This window comes from Pagrus major, chromosome 4, assembly GCF_040436345.1.
Source record: "Pagrus major chromosome 4, Pma_NU_1.0".
NCBI lineage: Eukaryota > Metazoa > Chordata > Actinopteri > Spariformes > Sparidae > Pagrus > Pagrus major.
The window spans coordinates 8123002-8143780 of record NC_133218.1 but is presented as its reverse complement, the minus strand read 5'-3'; the positions used below and the strand labels follow the sequence as shown (position 1 = coordinate 8143780).

General features: G+C 41.8%; 2 protein-coding genes across 2 annotated transcripts; both read left to right on the top strand.

Annotated features, from left to right (window-relative positions):
• Positions 1–560: 560 nt before the first annotated feature.
• On the top strand, positions 561–1352 carry LOC140994685 (high choriolytic enzyme 1-like). Its single transcript, XM_073464428.1, has one exon. It carries the CDS (start codon positions 561–563, stop codon positions 1350–1352), a length of 792 nt encoding a protein of 263 aa, XP_073320529.1.
• An 11704-nt stretch (positions 1353–13056) lies between these two features.
• On the top strand, positions 13057–13848 carry LOC140994688 (high choriolytic enzyme 1-like). Its single transcript, XM_073464432.1, has one exon. The coding sequence runs from the start codon at positions 13057–13059 to the stop codon at positions 13846–13848; it is 792 nt and encodes a 263-aa protein (XP_073320533.1).
• The last annotated feature ends 6931 nt before the right edge of the window (positions 13849–20779 follow it).

Sequence of the window (20779 nt, the reverse complement as noted above, 5' to 3'; positions counted from 1 at the left end):
TTCCACACATTCCAACCTAAGTTTGTAACTTCATCAGTCCAGTAATGGATCAGTGGGGGAAAAAGCAAATATTACTGCAAGTGTTCAGATGGTGTTCATATCTGTTCACAACATTTTTACCTGTTCATGTATTAGTTTGCATCCCAACTGTTTAATTATACACACAAATAAATGGCATGGAACAACTACAAGAGGAGCTTTCAAAGAGACAATGATATATATTATTCTGTTTGAATTAAGGTTAGTTTGACAGAGATGATGTGACGTCTTGTTGGTTGAAGACCGTGTAATATGTTTATCTTGACAGAAGCTGTGTTCATCCATCTAATGAGCAGAGATAACAAACCATGTTTAAAAAGTAGGTTTGTCTGTGGAGTCCTCCCCTCAGAGATTTATTTAGGCCTAGCAGTGAGGACCCCAACCCATAATCCTCCTGCAGACACACCTGTAGAGGAGAGTATAAAGAGCCTGGACTGAACTGAGTCACACATCAAGCTTCACAGAGTCTCTCCACAGCAGCTCTCCACAGAAGCTCCACAGCCTCCAGACCGACCCTGAAGATGACTCCCTCTGCCAGCCTGCTGCTGCTGCTCCTGCTCGGCCTCTGTCAGGCACATCCTCTCCAGGAGGAAGGAGGCCAAGAAGAAGAAGAAGTCCCAGACACCATGGACATCACCACCAGGATTCTGACCTCCAACAACGCCACCGATGAGTTCCTGCTGGAAGGAGACCTGCTGGCTCCCACAACCAGAAACGCCATGACGTGCTGGTACCAGAGCTGCCAGTGGAGGAAAGCTTCCAACGGCATGGTGATGATCCCCTTCACCATGAGCGGTGAGTTCAGCGGCTGGGAGAGGCAGAAGATCGACAACGCCATGAAGGCCTTCCACAGCAGTACCTGCATCCGCTTCGTCCCCCGTCAGAACGAGTACGACTACATCAGCGTGGAGAACAAAGGCGGATGTTTCTCCGCTCTGGGCAGAACGGGAGGCAGACAGGTGCTCTCTCTCAACAGGCAGGGCTGCCTCTACCACGGCATCATCCAGCACGAGATCAACCACGCTCTGGGCTTCCAGCACGAACAGACCAGGAGCGACCGCGACTACTACGTCAGGATCAACTGGGAGAACATCGACCCCAACATGGCCTACAACTTCTACAAGCAGAACACCAACAACCTGAACACCCCCTACGACTACTCCTCCATCATGCACTATGGAAGAACAGCCTTCTCCATCCAGCACGGCAGGGACTCCATCACCCCCATCCCCAACGCCAACGCGCAGATCGGCCAGAGGCAGGGCATGTCCTACTGGGACATCATGAGGATCAACCTGCTCTACGGCTGCTGATAATAATGCTGATACTGGCCAAACAGCTTCCTGGTACATGTGTGCAGTGATTGTTCAAACTCATTACATACTGTACAGGTACAATAATAAAAGCAACACACCTGTACGATCACGGTGACCTCAGCCGCTGGAGGAATGGACACTTCTCAAAGAGCCACCGCTCTGTCATCTGCAACAGATACAACATGATGCTACCACTTTCTAATATGTCACCTTTACAAAGTGTTGATGAGTTGTAACTGAGTTGTAGCATTTGGAAGACAACCTGTTTATTAAAGTGTCCATGCGCTCAAATATTGTTTTGCTTATTCTGACTTATTTTTGACCAATCATGGTCAAGTATGCAACTTGCACAAAACCACCAGTGCACAAAAAAAAATCATATAAGACACAAAATATTATTCAAAGCAGAATATCTTACATGTGTTCAAACATGTCTGGAGTAGATGTTAAACATTAATATCTTCATATTTGATGCATTTTTGTTTGTTTTTTGTTTTATTGGTTTACACACAAATAATACAAATTAATATTCACATGAGCAACACAACAAGTGATGGAGAGGTGCAACAAACCCTCAGAGGTGCTTGAGCTGGGCACTCTCCACTGCAAAGACCACATTAGTCCATCAAAATAAATTATTAAAAGGATGGGAAAGACATCAACTTTTAATTCACGGTGCCCCTCCAGCAGGTGGCGCTCTAGGTGACCGCCTGTATGTCCTGTAGTTGTCTTCTGCAAAATAGTTGCCATGAAAAATGTTTTGTGAGTCCACATTGCAGCTGCAGGTTTGTTTCGTCACTAAATGCCACCTGAGCGTGCTCCCTGATGACGTCACGTCAGTCGAAGCCCAAACCCTCTATGACGCAGAGCTCTCTCGCCGGGTGCGGTGGCGCGCGCCTGTAATCCAAGCTCCCGGGAGGCTGAGGCTGGAGGATCGTTTGAGCTCAGGAACTCTGAGCTGCAGCGGACTGTGTCGAGCGGGTGTCCGCACTAAGTTCGGTATCGATATGGTGCTCCTGGGGGAGCCCGGGACCACCAGGTCGTCTAAGGAGGGGTGCACCGGCCCAGGTCGGAGACGGAGCAGGTCAAAGCCCCCGTGCCGCTCAGTAGTGGGATCGCGCCTGTGAATAGACGCTGTAGTGCAGCCTGAGTAACACAGCGGGACCCAGTCTTTATACACTCTTTCTACTGTCCAACACACACACACGCTCAACAACAACGTCTGTATATGTTACAACAGCTCCATCACTGCTCATTTAGCTTCTTGTTTCCATCAAAAACCTCCACAAACCAGCTGTGTTTGTTTGTCCTACAGCGCCTCCACCTGGAGGAGAGGAGCAGTGACCATCAGTCACACCATCACTGTGACACCACACATACACTCAACTAACAGGGTCTTCTCTCAGTGTTATAGTGATTAAATAGTGTGAAAGCAACATCATGTCTCTGCTTTACCTTCAAATAACAGCTACAAAATCACGTTGATGCTACTCTGACTTCTAACAGGATGAACCCTCTGGGATTTCAAACAGTCTGTAAGGGAAATTGTCCTTGTTGAACTTTGAGAGTTGCTCATTCTCTGAAGAGTTTCAGACTGGTTGTGATGAATCAGATCTCTTTCAGAGAGAACAACCACAGAGTGTCTGGACTTCTATACAACAGCAGAACAGTGGTTACATACTTTATGACAGTTGTTCACAATCCTTCCCCAAAACAATGATCCTCTGATGTTTGTGTTGATGGTGTCTTCCAGTGGTCCTGTCGTCCTCTCTACCTTCCTGTCAACACCTCAGGTGAAGAGGATCTCCTCTCACAAGTTTTATTTTCATCACAAATCTTCAAATGAATCAATAATATTTAGACTTTATTTCTTCTTGATTTTAAACAGCAACCTGCCTTCTTCTGTCTGGTTTGTATATTATAGGACTTCTGTATTTGGATGTCAGAACTTTTGAGGTCAGATTCCTGTTTGAAGCTTCGAGGGCTTTTCTGAGTCTCACCTGCACAGTCTGCTTTTTGTTCTTGCTGTGTTTCTGCTGCTTTGTTTTACTGTGCAAATAAACAAATACAATTAATACCTAATAAATCCATCAGAAAACGTTGGACGTTGGTTCCCGACCTCTGCCACAAAACCAAGTGACCAAACCAAGTTATATATTAACATTTATTACATATAATCAAACATCACAACAGAACAAACATCAGTCTAACTTTGATCCAAACATGTTTTTAATGATTTGTTTGCTGTGATGTTCAAACTTCTAACAAGTTTCTGTAACTTGTTTCTCAAACTGCACTGAAACAAGCTTTACTCCATACCAGCACTTTTATCTGCTGACATTGACTTTATTGCATATTATTCTAAGTACACTGTAGTGGTCAGTGTTTGTATACATTTCATATTTAATACAGTGATCATACTTGTATATGTGAATGTGTCTGACAGCAGACAGCCCCTTGAAACTGGAGTCAGTGAACGTCAGGTCTCATCATGTTGTACTGCAGCTGTCAGGTCAAAGTGCAGATTGATTGAAAAGGATCCAAAGCATTATGACTCAACTTAAGTGAAACATTAGTAACAAGCAGTCCACCAGCATTAACACATTAAACACTGTTTAAAACTTATCATTCACCTATTTTTGCAATCATTTGTGTCAATCTATATTTTGTGGGTATAAAACATCAGAACTCTGAAATTTCACATTTGAACTTTTGTTCACGTTTGTATTTGTCTTTGTATGTATTGTTTTTAAATGATCTCTCAAACTGAACTGAATATTTCATCTTCTGCAAAACACTTCTGACTCTGTGAAGCACTTTCTAACTTTGTGTTTAAACATGAAATGTGATTGTTTTATACCATGCTAAAATAAACATTTTACTGTCAAACTCCTGTGTGTCTTGTGAAAAACCCTCTTTTTTCTTAATATTTGATAAATGTTATTTTTCTTTAAACATCTTCAGTCTTGAGGGACTTTTTCAACTCATTTTAACATTTGACATCTGAATGTTATATTCATGTGTAATAATGAAGTTGGTGAATGAGTCTAATCCAGGAGAAGGATGCATTTCTTTTGAAGATAATCATTTCTCAGTTTTTGTTGTGCTTGATCAGTTTTAAGACTCAGAAGAGTCCTACATCCTTACATGGTCCTCATGTAATGGGTTAAATAAAATCATCTAGTTACATTTAAACAAAGAAAACTTCAGATCAAACTTCTTTCCATCAGGGGAAAAGTCGAGTGTTTCCCATCATGCACTGTGTTCTGTGGAGAGAAGAGAAACATCTGCAGCTGTCTTCATGATTTAATTCTGATGCTTCAAACACATATTGATATATACGAGAGAAAACTGGGAAGCAAACAACATAAACAACTGTGGTTTCACTCTGAATCTGTGCACGAACTTGGACCAGAACGCAGTCTGATAGTCAGACTGGTGTTACTGCGACGTCCCGAGACGTTAAATCTGTAGTCAGTGATAAAAATGCTGTGTAGCGGTAAAATGCAGCGTGTTTTGAGTCAAAAATTCTGCTGATGACCTAAATCAGGAAGTGAGAGTGGTACAGTATAAGTTTTGTTCTTCAAATTTGCCCGTGCGAATGCCGACACTGCAGCACTATGAACAAGATTATTACACATAGGCTACCCCCTCAGGTGACAAAACGTCCGACTTGATGAATAAATAAGGTACAAGTAAAGGAAGTTATGGTTTGGTTGCTTCCTCAGTCAGATTGCAGGCGAGTATATGAGAAAACCCCACTAACACAGATGACTTTACTCTCTCCGGTCTTTACAACCTCGATCTCAAACCAGCGGAGATTTCAGCAGCTCGTCTGTGTAAGTAATCTTGTCTGTTATCAGATTGATCAGTCAGCTGTATGAGGGACATTCTACCAGAAACATCATTTCCACTTGTATAAATCTTGTGTGTGACCAGATTTTATTGATGAAACTAAACAGAGTCAGTGTTGATATTTACCTCCACACGGAGTTGGAGAGGGGGTTGTAGCCGATTCCTTGCTCTGTGGCACGGACCAGCTGGTCTATGGCAGGGACCAGTGGTTTCCGGCCACTAGGGGCGCTAGAGACACTGATCCTGACCAGCTCCTCAGTGATCTGCCCTGTGGTCCCTGTGGTCTGTCAAGCGGCTTTAGTATTTTCTCCCCTTTCCGGTCGTTTTGGCAGCACTGTTAGCTGGATAAAGGTCAGAGTTCATAATCTATAAAAGTCTATAAAATACACTATATCAGAGTTATTATGATTAATATTGTTATTATTATTGATTATGAAGATCCGTGTGGTCAGGACCAGCTGCTCTGTGATCTGTTCTGATTGTTTGTTTGTTTGTTTGTATTTATTTTTAATACAGCTTTTCCCTTTTCTCACTGTGTTAGCAGAATAGCCTAAATGTGAGAAGCCATAATCGTTTGTCTCTGTAATGTTATTGATCACTATTATTAATAGAAATCATAATAACAATGATTAAATTATTATTATTAGTCGTAGTTGTATGAGTAGTACTTTCGATTATGCAGGTCCGTGTCTTCCATCATTAATTGATCAGGACCATTGCAGTAGACCTCATAACAGGGGCAGTCCTTGCTAGATTTATGCCCTGGGCGAACCATCCCTTGACACCCCCCCCCCCCCCCCCCCCCCCCCCCCCAATATATATATATATATATATATATATATATATGTGTGTGTGTGTGTGTGTGTGTGTGTATATATATATTATTTGTATTATTTTATTATATATAATCTTAAATACAAAAAGGTAACAAGAACAGAGACAAAAAACAAGATAAATAAATGAAATACAGTATATAAACACCAATGTAAATTGCACAAATCCTTCATCACGGGATCTAATAACCATGCTTGAAAAATCCCTGAAGAAAGCTAAAAAAAAATATTGTATTGTCATTAGTATATATGTTATTTACAGCATTTATAGCATTTACAAAAGTAAAAAAATATGCAAAAACACACACATACACACACACTCATGCACACACACACACAATGCTGAGAAACATGTTCACCTCATACACCATGTATATGTTACAACTGTATATATTTACATTTATATTTTGCATTTCTCTACATGATGTATTTATCCATAATAAAACATGACATAATGATTCATATGTCATCTCTCCTGTACTGGACTCCTGCAGGATGTCATAATGTCATTCAGGTTTCACTCTGAAGGTGGGCAGAAAACTTTGAACAGAACACACTCTGCTAGTCAGATCGGTATTACTGCGAACTACACCAACGTAAAAGTCAGTGGTTTTGTGTAATAGAAGATGTGTCATCGTGATTTGGATAGTGGAGGTATATGTGACAGATAAAACGCCCTCGAAAACAGATGACTTTACTCTGTGCGGTCTTTACAATCTCGTTCTCAAACCAGCAGAGATTTCAGCAGCTCGTCTGTGTAAGTAATCTTGTCTGTTATCAGATTGATCAGTCAGCTGTATGAGGGACATTCTACCAGAAACATCATTTCCACTTGTATAAATCTTGTGTGTGATCAGATTTTATTGATGAAACTAAACAGAGTCAGTGTTGATATTTACCTCCACCTTCATCTACATTAACACAAACATCAGCTTGTTTGTGTTTATTTGCAGTGGTTTTCTCATGACTTTATATGGAGACACTGTTTATATGTATTTTTAATGTATCAGTCTTACAACATTGACAACATGTCACCAGATACACAACTTCCATCTGTCTGTAGCAGCAGCACTAGTTCTGCAGGGTTTTCATGTGGCAGCTAGATGTTGTGGTTTGCAGCTGAATCCACATGTTGTCATGTTTCCTGCTGATGGACAGTTCAACCACTGATGTCATCTTGTGTCATAACGTCACTGACGTGTCAACTCAAATCTTCAGTAGGCTATTTGATGACCTGGAGATGAGACTAAACAATCAGCTATATTTTTCCAGGAAGTTACATTTTGTTGCTTTAATGTCACTATATCACCTTTTAAATATATCACATAAACCACTGTACTGTGTGGATAATATGAACTTAATATCTTAAGCTATTTTCAAATTTGTATCGCCACCGTGTGGCCATGTGGTGTAACTTCTGTTATGTGACTAGCAGCTGGTTGTGAGATGGATATTTACTTGTTGTTACCTGTTTATTTAGTCACTTATTGTCTCATTTCTACGTTTGCTGAGTTGGTATAAATGTTCTTGATGTGGTGGTTTGACTCTGATGAGTTGATGCTCCTGATATCAGATACTAACACTGGTTTTCTGTCTTCATGCAGATGCAGAACACACACCAGGAGGGCCAAAGAAGGAAGTGACGTCACACCATTGGAACAAAGTTAAAACGGTTCTTGGAGTCATTAACTGTGGAGTTGTCATAGTCGCTGGTCTAATATTTCTCCTTCATGCAGCTCAAAGTTATCTGACAGCTCTCATCATGTAATAAAGGTGTGTTTGCTCTTCAGATCATTTTGAATTTAACTATTTTGTGTGTTATGATGTGTTTGTTTCGGTGCTTTGTTTGAACTTACTTTTGACATCTGAATGTTATATTCATGTGTAATAATGAAGTTGGTGAATGAGTCTAATCCAGGAGAAGGATGCTTTTCTTATGAAGATAATCATTTCTCAGTTTTTGTTGCACTTGATCAGTTTTAAGACTTGTTGCGTCAGAAGAAACACTTTGTGAAATGCTGTCTGCAACAGATTCTTAAATACTTGTGCCTTCTTGTTAATTATAATGGTAAAACTGTAGCATTATTTCAGTGCTGTGTGTCCAAACATTACTGATGTTAACATACAAGTACAATACAGCAGCTTAGCGTTAGCATCAAGACTGTGTCCAGTCAGGAAGTCCTCGTGTGTAATGAGCAGGATAATAAAGACAAAGCAGTATTGTAAAGACTGAAGACAGACTGTAGATGTTTGTTGTGGTACATGTGAGGACTGAACTGTGATCACATGACTCTTCACCTCTGTCTCCTCTCACAGGGAGAAGATGATCTGCAGCATCCTGCTGCTCATCAGCCTCAACTGTATCTGTGGTTAGTTTACAGTTTCACTTTATTACACTGTGATTCAGTGAATCAGTTAAAGTAGCCACATTCGAGCAAACAGTTGATGTTGATGAGCCTCTGCAGCTCTGAGACGTCACTAAACTGTCCACAGAAACATGTGTAGATGGAGTTTAAAGGCTGCCATGTTAAAGTTGTCAGTGTGTCTGCTGCTCACTTTCCCTCTCTGTCTCCTCAACAGGAACATTTGTAGTGAATGTGGCACAGACCTCCTATCAGGCAGAGGAGAACCACAACATCACACTGGAATGGATGTTCACAACCACAACTGACACTTCCCCCAACTCCCTTTATATCTTCTGTCAGCTGATAACTGATCACACAGCCCCAGTCCTGTTTGAACTACATGAAGGTGTTGAGGTCCCAGAGTCTCGGGATCAACAGTTTGCAGGACGAGTCCAGTGTGACAAAGATGTCCTCAGAGACGGACGACTCAGACTTCATGTGTCCAGCCTCAGGACTGAGGACTCAGGCCAGTACCTATGTGAAGTGATGACAAACTATGGCGTGAACTCCGGTGATTGTCGGCTCAACGTCTCTGGTAAGTTGCTTGAGTAGAAGTCAGTAGAACTTTATTAACAGGTTCAATTCAGCAGCTTTTTTGATCAATAAGAACCTGAAGGAAAGTATTGAGGACAAACACAATCCACAACCTTTCACTTCATTCTCACAGTATCTGAGAAATCTGTCACAACTTCAGCTGTTCTGTTGTTTGGTCTCTTTACAGCAGCGAGGGATCGGCCCGAACCTGAGAGACCGACCACAGACACACCTGAGAGACCCAACACAGCAAGTCGAGGAAGGATCGGCCTCTACTGTGGACTGGGGCTGACAGCAGCAGTGATAGTTGTGTTGTTTGTTAGTTATTTATTTATTCACTGTCAGTCTGATGAGTCCAGTGGAGGATGTACGTTAAGTTACAGCTCAGCATGATCAGAGGAAACAGTTTGATCAACAACTTAATGAGACCGTTAAGAGTCATAAGACTCAGAGGAAACAACTGATGAACAACAAAAATGGAGCTGATGGAGGAAACGTTCTTCATCTTGTCCATTATTTTGACAGGACGTCTCATCAAACTCTGTCACTTATTAGACAGATCTGAAATCTGCTCTGTTTTCACTTTACTGAAACAATACTGAGAAACACGTTGACCTTGTACACCATGTGTATGTTACAACTGTATATATTTACATTTATATTTTACGTTTATATTTTGCATTTCTCTACCTGTTGTATTTATCCATAATAAAACATGACATTATGATTCATATGTCATCTCTCCTGTACTGGACTCCTGCAGGATGTCATGAAGCTTCAGGTGAACTGATCTGCTTGTTCTCATGTGTTGTATGATGTTACAGGACACACAGGAAGTGTCAGACTTAAGGGTTATACAAAAATGGAGGACCCAAATGCAGACACACAGGAGACAGGATATGGGGAAAACAAAAGGCGAGCTTTAATAAAAAGCTGAATACAAACAAACGAGGAATACAGAACTAAAAATGCGTCACGAGAACAAAAACAAAGTAGCAACTTAAAGCTAAAACAAAGTGTAAACAAAAGCAAAGTACAAATCAAAAGAGAAACCAAACACCAAACTACAAACATACCAAAACTGGAGACACGAGGAATCACAGGAGGAAACACTGGGGAAGTAGCTGGTGGAGAACAAAGGGTGACAACAAGGGGAAACACGGACGAACACAGAGGAAGATGGACAAAGGCTAACACAGAGAAAAGTCGAGAATGGAAAATCACAAAACATCATGGAGATGGAAACAAAACGAACTCACGAAGACAAGAAGGAGGACAAAGACTAAATACCGGCAACACTAATGAGGGGATGAGAAACAGCTGGAGTGAGGAGGGACACGGACAGGTGAGGGAATCAACAGAGAAACACAAAGCAGGAACTGACAAGCAGGACGTGACACACAAGGGCAAAACTCCAAAATAAAACAGGAAACAGAAACAAACAGACGCTGAACCATGACAGGAAGTGATGTATTTATTTATTTTATCTTGATCTTTGCCTTCAGATGAACATTGTTACAATGCACTGCCTTTACCTGATGTTCTGTTTATAATGTGAACAAACTGTAAATAAATCCATTAATATGAGAGAAGCTGTTTTTATTAACATGGTCATCATTTAATACATCAAATAAATAAATCTAGTTATATTTAATCAAACTTTTCTCCATCAGGGGAAAAGTCGAGTTTTTCCCATCATGCACTGTGTTCTGTGAAAAGAAGAGAAACATCTGCAGCTGTCTTTATGATTTAATTCTGATGCTTCAAACACATATCGATGTATACGAGAGAAAGCTGGGAAGCAAACGACATAAACAACTGTGGTTTCACTCTGAAGCTACCTGCAGAATTGTTAAGATAATTGTCTAATAAGCAAACTTCCCAAAATATTACTCTACTCACTACTCTATTAAAGGGTAACTTCAGAAATTTTACACTTTAAAGTGTGTTGAATGGTTTTGGGGAGTACTACTGCATATGTGAAAACAGTAGTATAAAACATTTTGTGGCTCCAGAGGAAGCTGCATGTAATATGATAAATGACCTCCAGTGATGTCATTGAGTGTCTAAGTTGCATTATGGGTAATGTAGACAGCACGTTTGAAAAGCAGACCACTGATCTGCATTGCACTCCTCTAACAATGTTGTGTCATTATGGACAGTTTATAAACAAATGATCAAAATCAACACAGTCCAACCAGAGATATCACCTTTTTCATTCCACACATTACAACCTAAGTTTGTAACTTCATCAGTCCAGTAACGGATCAGTGGGGAAAAAAGCAAATATTACTGCAAGTGTTCAGATGGTGTTCGTATCTGTTCACAACATTTTTACCTGTTCATGTATTAGTTTGCATCCCAACTATTTAATTGAGAACAACACGGCCTACTGACAACGACACGGCCTACAGAGAGGAGGTGAAACACCTTGTGGACTGGTGCAAAATCAACAACCTCACCCTGAACGTCGAAAAAACAAAGGAGATCATCGTCGACTTCAGGAAGAGCCAACCCAGTCACACACCACTCCTCATCAATGACACAGCAGTAGAGAGAGTCAGCAGCACCAAGTTCCTGGGGATGCAGATAACAGACACTCTGACCTGGTCCCACCACACTGGAGTTCTTGTAAAGAGAGCTCAGCAGCGCATGCACTTTCTGCGCCAGATGAAGAGAGCACACCTCCCCCCTCCAATTCTGACCGCCTTCTACAGAGGCGGTCAGAATTGGAGGGGGGAGATGTGGAGGGGGGAGATGTGCTCTTCATGTGCTCTTCACTTGACTGTGCAATATAATAATACACATTGTGCGATATATATTTTCGTATTTCAAATCAAATCAAATCAAATCAACTTTTATTTGTATGGCACTTTTCATACATCGAGTATCACAAAGTGCCTCACAGAGGATAAAAACAACAAAGAAAAACTGTGAACAACAAAGAATAACCATAAAAACCCACACTCAGGCACATACGCAGGCATACACACACGCACACACACACACACACACATGCACACACACACACACACACACACACACACACACCCACATGCTCACACTCACACACCTACACTTGCTGTCACTGAGGAGACATGGCTGGGCACTGAGATCTGAGGTGAGGAAGAAGCTACCTTTGGGGGCCGCGCACACCGAGAGACATCATGGTGTCTCCATGATCGCAGGGGGCGCCGCCACAGGGATCACCCCAGCCCAGACAGACAGGAGGCTCCACACCAAGGTGCAGAACCCTCTAGCCACCCGGGCCAGAGCCGTCCACGGGACAACACCCCCATCGGTAGACCAGAAACAACTCCCGGTGTGGTAGGCCCCCATTAGGGAAACACTGGAAATCTGAGGGAGTAAAACAGTAAAATAAGATAAAAGTATAAAGCTAAAGACTGAGGGAATAAAAACAACTAAAACATTAAAATAAAACAATAAAACAGTATGATAGGGTAAAAGGTAAAAAGGCTAAAGCTGATGGATTAAGACAGTAAAAGCTAAATTAAATTTCATATAGTATTAATGTGTACAGTTTTTATTTTATTTATTTATTGTAAATACTTGCTGCTGTCAATATTCTGTGCTATACTGAGCCAAATACAACATTTCGTTCTGGTGTACTTTTGAATGACAATAAAGAAAAGTCTAAGTCTAAGTCTACTTATACACACAAATAAATGGCATGGAACAACTACAAGAGCAGCTTTCAAAGAGACAATGATATATATTATTCTGTTTGAATTAAGGTTAGTTTGACAGAGATGATGTGACGTCTTGTTGGTTGAAGACCGTGTAATGTGTTTATCTTGACAGAAGCTGTGTTCATCCATCTAATGAGCAGAGATAACAAACCATGTTTAAAAAGTAGTTTGTCTGTGGAGTCCTCCCCTCAGAGGTTTATTTAGGCCTAGCAGTGAGGACCCCAACCCATAATCCTCCTGCAGACACACCTGTAGAGGAGAGTATAAAGAGCCTGGACTGAACTGAGTCACACATCAAGCTTCACAGAGTCTCTCCACAGCAGCTCTCCACAGAAGCTCCACAGCCTCCAGACCGACCCTGAAGATGACTCCCTCTGCCAGCCTGCTGTTGCTGCTCCTGCTCGGCCTCTGTCAGGCACATCCTCTCCAGGAGGACGGAGGCCAAGAAGAAGAAGAAGTCCCAGACACCATGGACATCACCACCAGGATTCTGACCTCCAACAACGCCACCGATGAGTTCCTGCTGGAAGGAGACCTGCTGGCTCCCACAACCAGAAACGCCATGACGTGCTGGTACCAGAGCTGCCAGTGGAGGAAAGCTTCCAACGGCATGGTGATGATCCCCTTCACCATGAGCGGTGAGTTCAGCGGCTGGGAGAGGCAGAAGATCGACAACGCCATGAAGGCCTTCCACAGCAGTACCTGCATCCGCTTCGTCCCCCGTCAGAACGAGTACGACTACATCAGCGTGGAGAACAAAGGCGGATGTTTCTCCGCTCTGGGCAGAACGGGAGGCAGACAGGTGCTCTCTCTCAACAGGCAGGGCTGCCTCTACCACGGCATCATCCAGCACGAGATCAACCACGCTCTGGGCTTCCAGCACGAACAGACCAGGAGCGACCGCGACTACTACGTCAGGATCAACTGGGAGAACATCGACCCCAACATGGCCTACAACTTCTACAAGCAGAACACCAACAACCTGAACACCCCCTACGACTACTCCTCTATCATGCACTATGGAAGAACAGCCTTCTCCATCCAGCACGGCAGGGACTCCATCACCCCCATCCCCAACGCCAACGCGCAGATCGGCCAGAGGCAGGGCATGTCCTACTGGGACATCATGAGGATCAACCTGCTCTACGGCTGCTGATAATAATGCTGATACTGGCCAAACAGCTTCCTGGTACATGTGTGCAGTGATTGTTCAAACTCATTACATACTGTACAGGTACAATAATAAAAGCAACACACCTGTACGATCACGGTGACCTCAGCCGCTGGAGGAATGGACACTTCTCAAAGAGCCACCGCTCTGTCATCTGCAACAGATACAACATGATGCTACCACTTTCTAATATGTCACCTTTACAAAGTGTTGATGAGTTGTAACCTGTGGCTTTATAAATGATTAATCAATATATTTGACCACTTGACCCCTGACCTTGTGGCTGCGAGGCATTTGGAAGACAACCTGTTTATTAAAGTGTCCATCCGCTCAAATATTGTTTTGCTCATTGTGACTTATTTTTGGCCAATCATGGTCAAGTATGCAACTTGCACAATACAACCAGTGCACAGAGAGAGAGAGAGAGAGAGAGAGAGAGAGAGAGAGAGAATGGACTGTACAGTGAAGCAAGAGACATTTTGTGTCCAGTATTTAAACTTTTCAAATGATAAACATTTGCATAGTCATTCATTTAGGATCTTTTTTTAATGAGGGAGAAGAAGTACATGTCATTTTAAGATTTTTTAAAAAGGTAAAATCATATAAGACACAAAATATTATTCAAAGCAGAATATCTTACATGTATTCAAACATGTCTGGAGTAGAAGTTAAACATTAATATCTTCATATTTGACGCATTTCGTTTGTTTTTTATTGGTTTACACACAAGTAATACAAATTAATGTTCACATGAGCAACACAACAAGTGATGGAGAGGTGCAACAAACCCTCAGAGGTGCTTGAGGTGGGCACTCTCCACTGCAAAGACCACATTGGTCCATTAAAAAGATTTTTTAATTTGCGGCGCCCCTCCAGCAGGTGGCGCTCTAGGTGACCGCCTGGATGTCCTGTAGTTGTCTTCTGCAAAATAGTTGCCATGAAAAATGTTTTGTGAGTCCACACTGCAGCTGCAGGTTTGTTTCGTCACTAAATGCCACCTGAGCGTGCTCCCTGATGACGTCATGTCAGTCGAAGCCCAAACCCTCTATGACGCAGAGCTCTCTCGCCGGGTGCGGTGGCGCGCGCCTGTAATCCAAGCTCCCGGGAGGCTGAGGCTGGAGGATCGTTTGAGCTCAGGACCTCTGAGCTGCAGCGGACTGTGTCGAGCGGGTGTCCGCACTAAGTTCGGTATCGATATGGTGCTCCTGGGGGAGCCCGGGACCACCAGGTCGTCTAAGGAGGGGTGCACCGGCCCAGGTCGGAGACGGAGCAGGTCAAAGCCCCCGTGCCGCTCAGTAGTGGGATCGCGCCTGTGAATAGACGCTGTAGTGCAGCCTGAGTAACACAGCGGGACCCAGTCTTTATACACTCTTTCTACTGTTCAACACGCTCACACGCTCAACAACAACGTCTGTATGTGTTACAACAGCTTCATCACTGCTCATTTAGCTTCTTGTTTCCATCAAAAACCTCCACAAACCAGCTCTTTGTTTGTCCTACAGCGCCTCCACCTGGAGGAGAGGAGCAGTGACCATCAGTCACACCATCACTGACACCACACATACACTCAACTAACAGGGTCTTCTCTCAGTGTTATAGTGATTAAATAGTGTGAAAGCAACATCATGTCTCTGCTTTACCTTCAAATAACAGCTACAAAATCACGTTGATGCTACTCTGACTTCTAACAGGATGAACCCTCTGGGATTTCAAACAGTCTGTAAGGGAAATTGTCCTTGTTGAAGTTTGAGAGTTGCTCATTCTCTGAAGAGTTTCAGACTGGTTGTGATGAATCAGATCTCTTTCAGAGAGAACAACCACAGAGTGTCTGGACTTCTATACAACAGCAGAACAGTGGTTACATACTTTATGACAGTTGTTCACAATCCTTCCCCAAAACAATGATCCTCTGATGTTTGTGTTGATGGTGTCTTCCAGTGGTCCTGTCGTTCTCTCTACCTTCCTGTCAACACCTCAGGTGAAGAGGATCTCCTCTCACAAGTTTTATTTTCATCACAAATCTTCAAATGAATCAATAATATTGAGACTTTATTTCTTCTTGATTTTAAACAGCGACCTGCCTTCTTCTGTCTGGTTTGTATATTATAGGACTTCTGTATTTGGATGTCAGAACTTTTGAGGTCAGATTCCTGTTTGAAGCTTCGAGGGCTTTTCTGAGTCTCACCTGCACAGTCTGCTTTTTGTTCTTGCTGTGTTTCTGCTGCTTTGTTTTACTGTGCAAATAAACAAATACAATTTATACGTAATAAATCCATCAGAAAACGTTGGACGTTGGTTCCCGACCTCTGCCATAAAACCAAGTCACCAACCAAGTTATATATTAACATTTATTACATATAATCAAACATCACAACAGAACAAACATCAGTCTAACTTTGATCCAAACATGTTTTTAATGATTTGTTTGCTGTGATGTTCAAACTTCGAACAAGTTTCTGTAACTTGTTTCTCAAACTGCACTGAAACAAGCTTTACTCCATACCAGCACTTTTATCTGCTGACATTGACTTTATTATTCTAAGTACACTGTAGTGGTCAGTGTTTGTATACATTTCATATTTAATACAGTGATCATACTTGTATATGTGAATGTGTCTGACAGCAGACAGCCCCTTGAAACTGGAGTCAGTGAACATCAGGTCTCATCATGTTGTACTGCAGCTGTTAGGTCAAAGTGCAGATTGATTGAAAGGATCCACAGCATTATGACTCAACTTAACTGAAACATTAATAACAAACAGTCCACCAGCATTAACACATTAAACACTGTTTAAAACTTATCAACTTATCATAAAATTTATCATAGTTTTTGCAATCATTTGTGTGAATCTATATTTTGTGGGTATAAAACATCAGAACTCTGAAATTTCACATTTGAACTTTTGTTCACGTTTGTATTTGTCTTTGTATGTATTGTTTTTAAATGATCTCTCAAACTGAACTGAATATTTCATCTTCTGCAAAACACTTCTGACTCTGTGAAGCACTTTCTAACTTTGTGTTTAAACATGAAATGTGATTGTTTTATACCATGCTAAAATAAACATTTTACTGTCAAACTCCTGTGTGTCTTGTGAAAAACCCTCTTTTTTCTTAATATTTGATAAATGTTATTTTTCTTTAACCATCTTCAGTCTTGAGGGACTTTTTCAACTCATTTTAACATTTGACATTTGAATGTTATATTCATGTGTAATAATGAAGTTGGTGAATGAGTCTCATACTCACACATTCTCATACTCAGACTGGTCTTATCGCTAACATCACTATTCCACCAAAGCGTTCAGCGCTACCCAGCCGTGCATGCCATGGGCAAACGGTGTTCCAAATGATGATAAGATACAATTCTGTCACAGGTAAGAAGGTGGTTTGGTTGCTTCGTGAGTCGGTTGCGGGTAGAGTATATCTGACATATAAAACGCTCTCTAACACAGATGACTTTACTCTGTCCGGGCTTTACAACCTCGATCTCAAACCAGCGGAGATTTCAGCAGCTCCTCTGTGTAAGTAGTCTTGTTTGTTGTCAGATTGATCAGTTAGCTGTATGAGGGACATTTTACCAGAAGCATCATTTCCACTTGTATAAGTCTTGTGTGTGACCAGATTTTATTGATGAAACTAAACAGAGTCAGTGTTGATATTTACCTCCACCCAGAGATGGGGACTGGAGTCTGAGACTTGGATTCGAGTCGCACTTAAGTCGCACAAATAGTGACTTCAGACTTGACTCTGACTCGAGCTTCGAGACTCGTGAACAACCTGTATTTCATGCAATTATTGCTTTTTTAAATCTAAATGTATTCATGTATTTCTATTTCACGTTATAGGTGCATATACATTGGGGAAACGTGTGAAATTGTGTTCACTTTCAATACAGATGTTTTCCTCTCACTTTGAACACTGAACAGTGTAATGCATGATGAGGTTGGGCTTTACAGCCAGTTAGTAACACAGACAAACATCATGTATCCTTTGAGCAGATACCAAAATGTTGAAAAATACAGTTGTAGGAGCCAAAATGTACATCTATTTTGAATATGAAATTGAAACAGAGTTCTTAATTTGTGTTTCTTCAGATTGCATTGCAGTAGACCCCATAAAGTTATCCTTGATACTGTACTGTATGGATGGTAGCTACAGGACATGCTTTGAATTCATAAGATTTAACAATACAGTGTTAGGGACAGATCAGACCGATCAGATGGCCAGAAACTTGAGACTTGACTTGGACTTCCAAAAAATGACTTGTGAACATCTCTGCCTCCACCTTCATCTGCATTAACACAAACATCAGCTTGTTTGTGTTTATTTGCAGTGGTTTTCTCATGACTTTATATGGAGACACTGTTTATATGTATTTCTAATGTATCAGTGTTACAACATGGACAACATGTCACCATGTTCCAGATACACAACTTTCATCTGTCTGTAGCAGCAGCACTAGTTCTGCAGGGTTTTCATGTGGCAGCTAGATGTTGTTGTTTGCAGCTGAATCCACATGTTGTCATGTTTCCTGCTGATGGTGGACAGTTCAACCACTGATGTCATCTTGTGTCACAAGTACAATACAGCAGCTTAGCGTTAGCATCAAGACTGTGTCCAGTCAGGAAGTCCTTGTGTGTAATGAGCAGGATAATAAAGACAAAGCAGTATTGTAAAGACTGAAGACAGACTGTAGATGTTTGTTGTGGTACATGTGAGGACTGAACTGTGATCACATGACTCTTCACCTCTGTCTCCTCTCACAGGGAGAAGATGATCTGCAGGATCCTGCTGCTCATCAGCCTCAACTGTATCTGTGGTTAGTTTACACCTTCACTTTATTACACTGTGATTCAATGGCTCAGTTAAAGTAGCCCACATGTGAGCAAACAGTTGATGTTGATGAGCCTCTGCAGCTCTGAGACGTCACTAAACTGTCCACAGAAACGTGTAGATGGAGTTTAAAGGCTGCCATGTTAAAGTTGTCAGTGTGTCTGCTGCTCACTTTCCCTCTCTGTCTCCTCAACAGGAACATTTGTAGTGAATGTGGCACAGACCTCCTATCAGGCAGAGGAGAACCACAACATCACACTGGAATGGATGTTCACAACCACAACTGACACTTCCCCCAACTCCCTTTTTATCTTCTGTCAGCTGATAACTGATCACACAGTCTCAGTCCTGTTTCATCTACATGAAGGTGTTGAGGTCCCAGAGTCTCGGGATCAACAGTTTGCAGGACGAGTCCAGTGGGACAAAGACATCCTCAGAGACGGACGACTCAGACTTCATGTGTCCAGCCTCAGGACTGAGGACTCAGGCCAGTACCTGTGTGAAGTGATGACAAACTATGGTGTGAACTCCAGTGATTGTTGGCTGAACGTCTCTGGTAAGTTGATTGAGTAGAAGTCAGTAGAACTTTATTAACAGGTTCAATTCAGCAGCTTTTTGGATCAATAAGAACCTGAAGAAAAGTATTGAGGACGAACACAATCCACAACCCTTCACTTCATTCTCACAGTATCTGAGAAATATGTCACGACTTGAGCTGTTCTGTTGTTTGGTGTCTTTACAGCAGCGAGGGATCGGCCCGAACCTGATAGACCAAACACAGACACACCTGAGAGACCCAACACAGACACACCTGAGAGACCCAACACAGCAAGTCCTGGAAGGATCAGCCTCTACTGTGGACTGGGGCTGACAGCAGCAGTGGTAGTTGTGTTGTTTTTTAGTTAGTTATTTATTTATTCACTGTCAGTCTGATGAGTCCAGTGGAGGATTTACGTTAAGTTACAGCTCAGCATGATCAGAGGAAACGGTTTGATCAACAACTTAATGAGACCGTTAAGAGTCATAAGACTCAGAGGGAACAACTGATGAACAACAATAATGGAGCTTTATTGATTATTTTGACAGGACGTCTCATCAAACTATCACTTATTAGTGTACAAGTTTACTTGTTCTCATGTGTTGTATGATGTTACAGGACACACAGGAAGTGATGTCTTTTTTTATTTTATCTTGATCTTTGCCTTTAGATGAACATTGTTACAATGCACTGCCTTTACCTGATGTTCTGTTTATAATGTGAACAAACTGTAAATAAATCCATTAATATGAGAGAAGCTGTTTTTATTAACATGGTCATCATTTAATACATCAAATAAATTCATCTAGTTACATTTAAACAAAGAAAACTTCAGATCAAACTTCTTTCCATCAGGGGAAAGGTTTAGTTTTTCCCATCATGCACTGTGTTCTGTGGAGAGAAGAGAAACATCTGCAGCTGTCTTTATGATTTAATTCTGATGCTTCAAACACACAACGATATATACGAGAGAAAGCTGGGAAGCAAACAACATAAACAACTGTGGCTTCACTCTGAAGCTACCTGTCAGGTAGTCAGAACAGTGTGACTCCAGAATTGTTAACATAAGTTGGTCGGCAGTCAAGTCAGCAAACTTTACAGTCAGGACTGTGAGGCTGAATGACACAGTGATGTAATTAGACCAGTCTCTGCAGGTAAGTAGAAGGTGTAAACAAAGGGAGTCCACTAAGCCTTGCAGGAAAAGAAGTTTAATCTAGCAGATCATGACTTGTTACCTTTTCCGATAATGTTCAGGACTTAAGTTTAAATCTATTATAATTTGTTTTAGATATTCTGTCAATGCAATTTGTAAACTGTGATTTAGTCGTTCTGTTCTGTACATGCCACATCTATTGCATGTCTGTCCGTCCTGGGAGAGGGATCCCTCCTGCCACTGTCAGGTCCTGAGCGACTGCTACACCCTCTGCCTGCAACCACCTCCTCCATCATCATCATATTCTGACAGACAGCTGCAATCAAAACCTGCACTCCTTTTGCAGCTTCTTCCGGAGCCACAAAAAGCTTTATACATGTTTATATTAC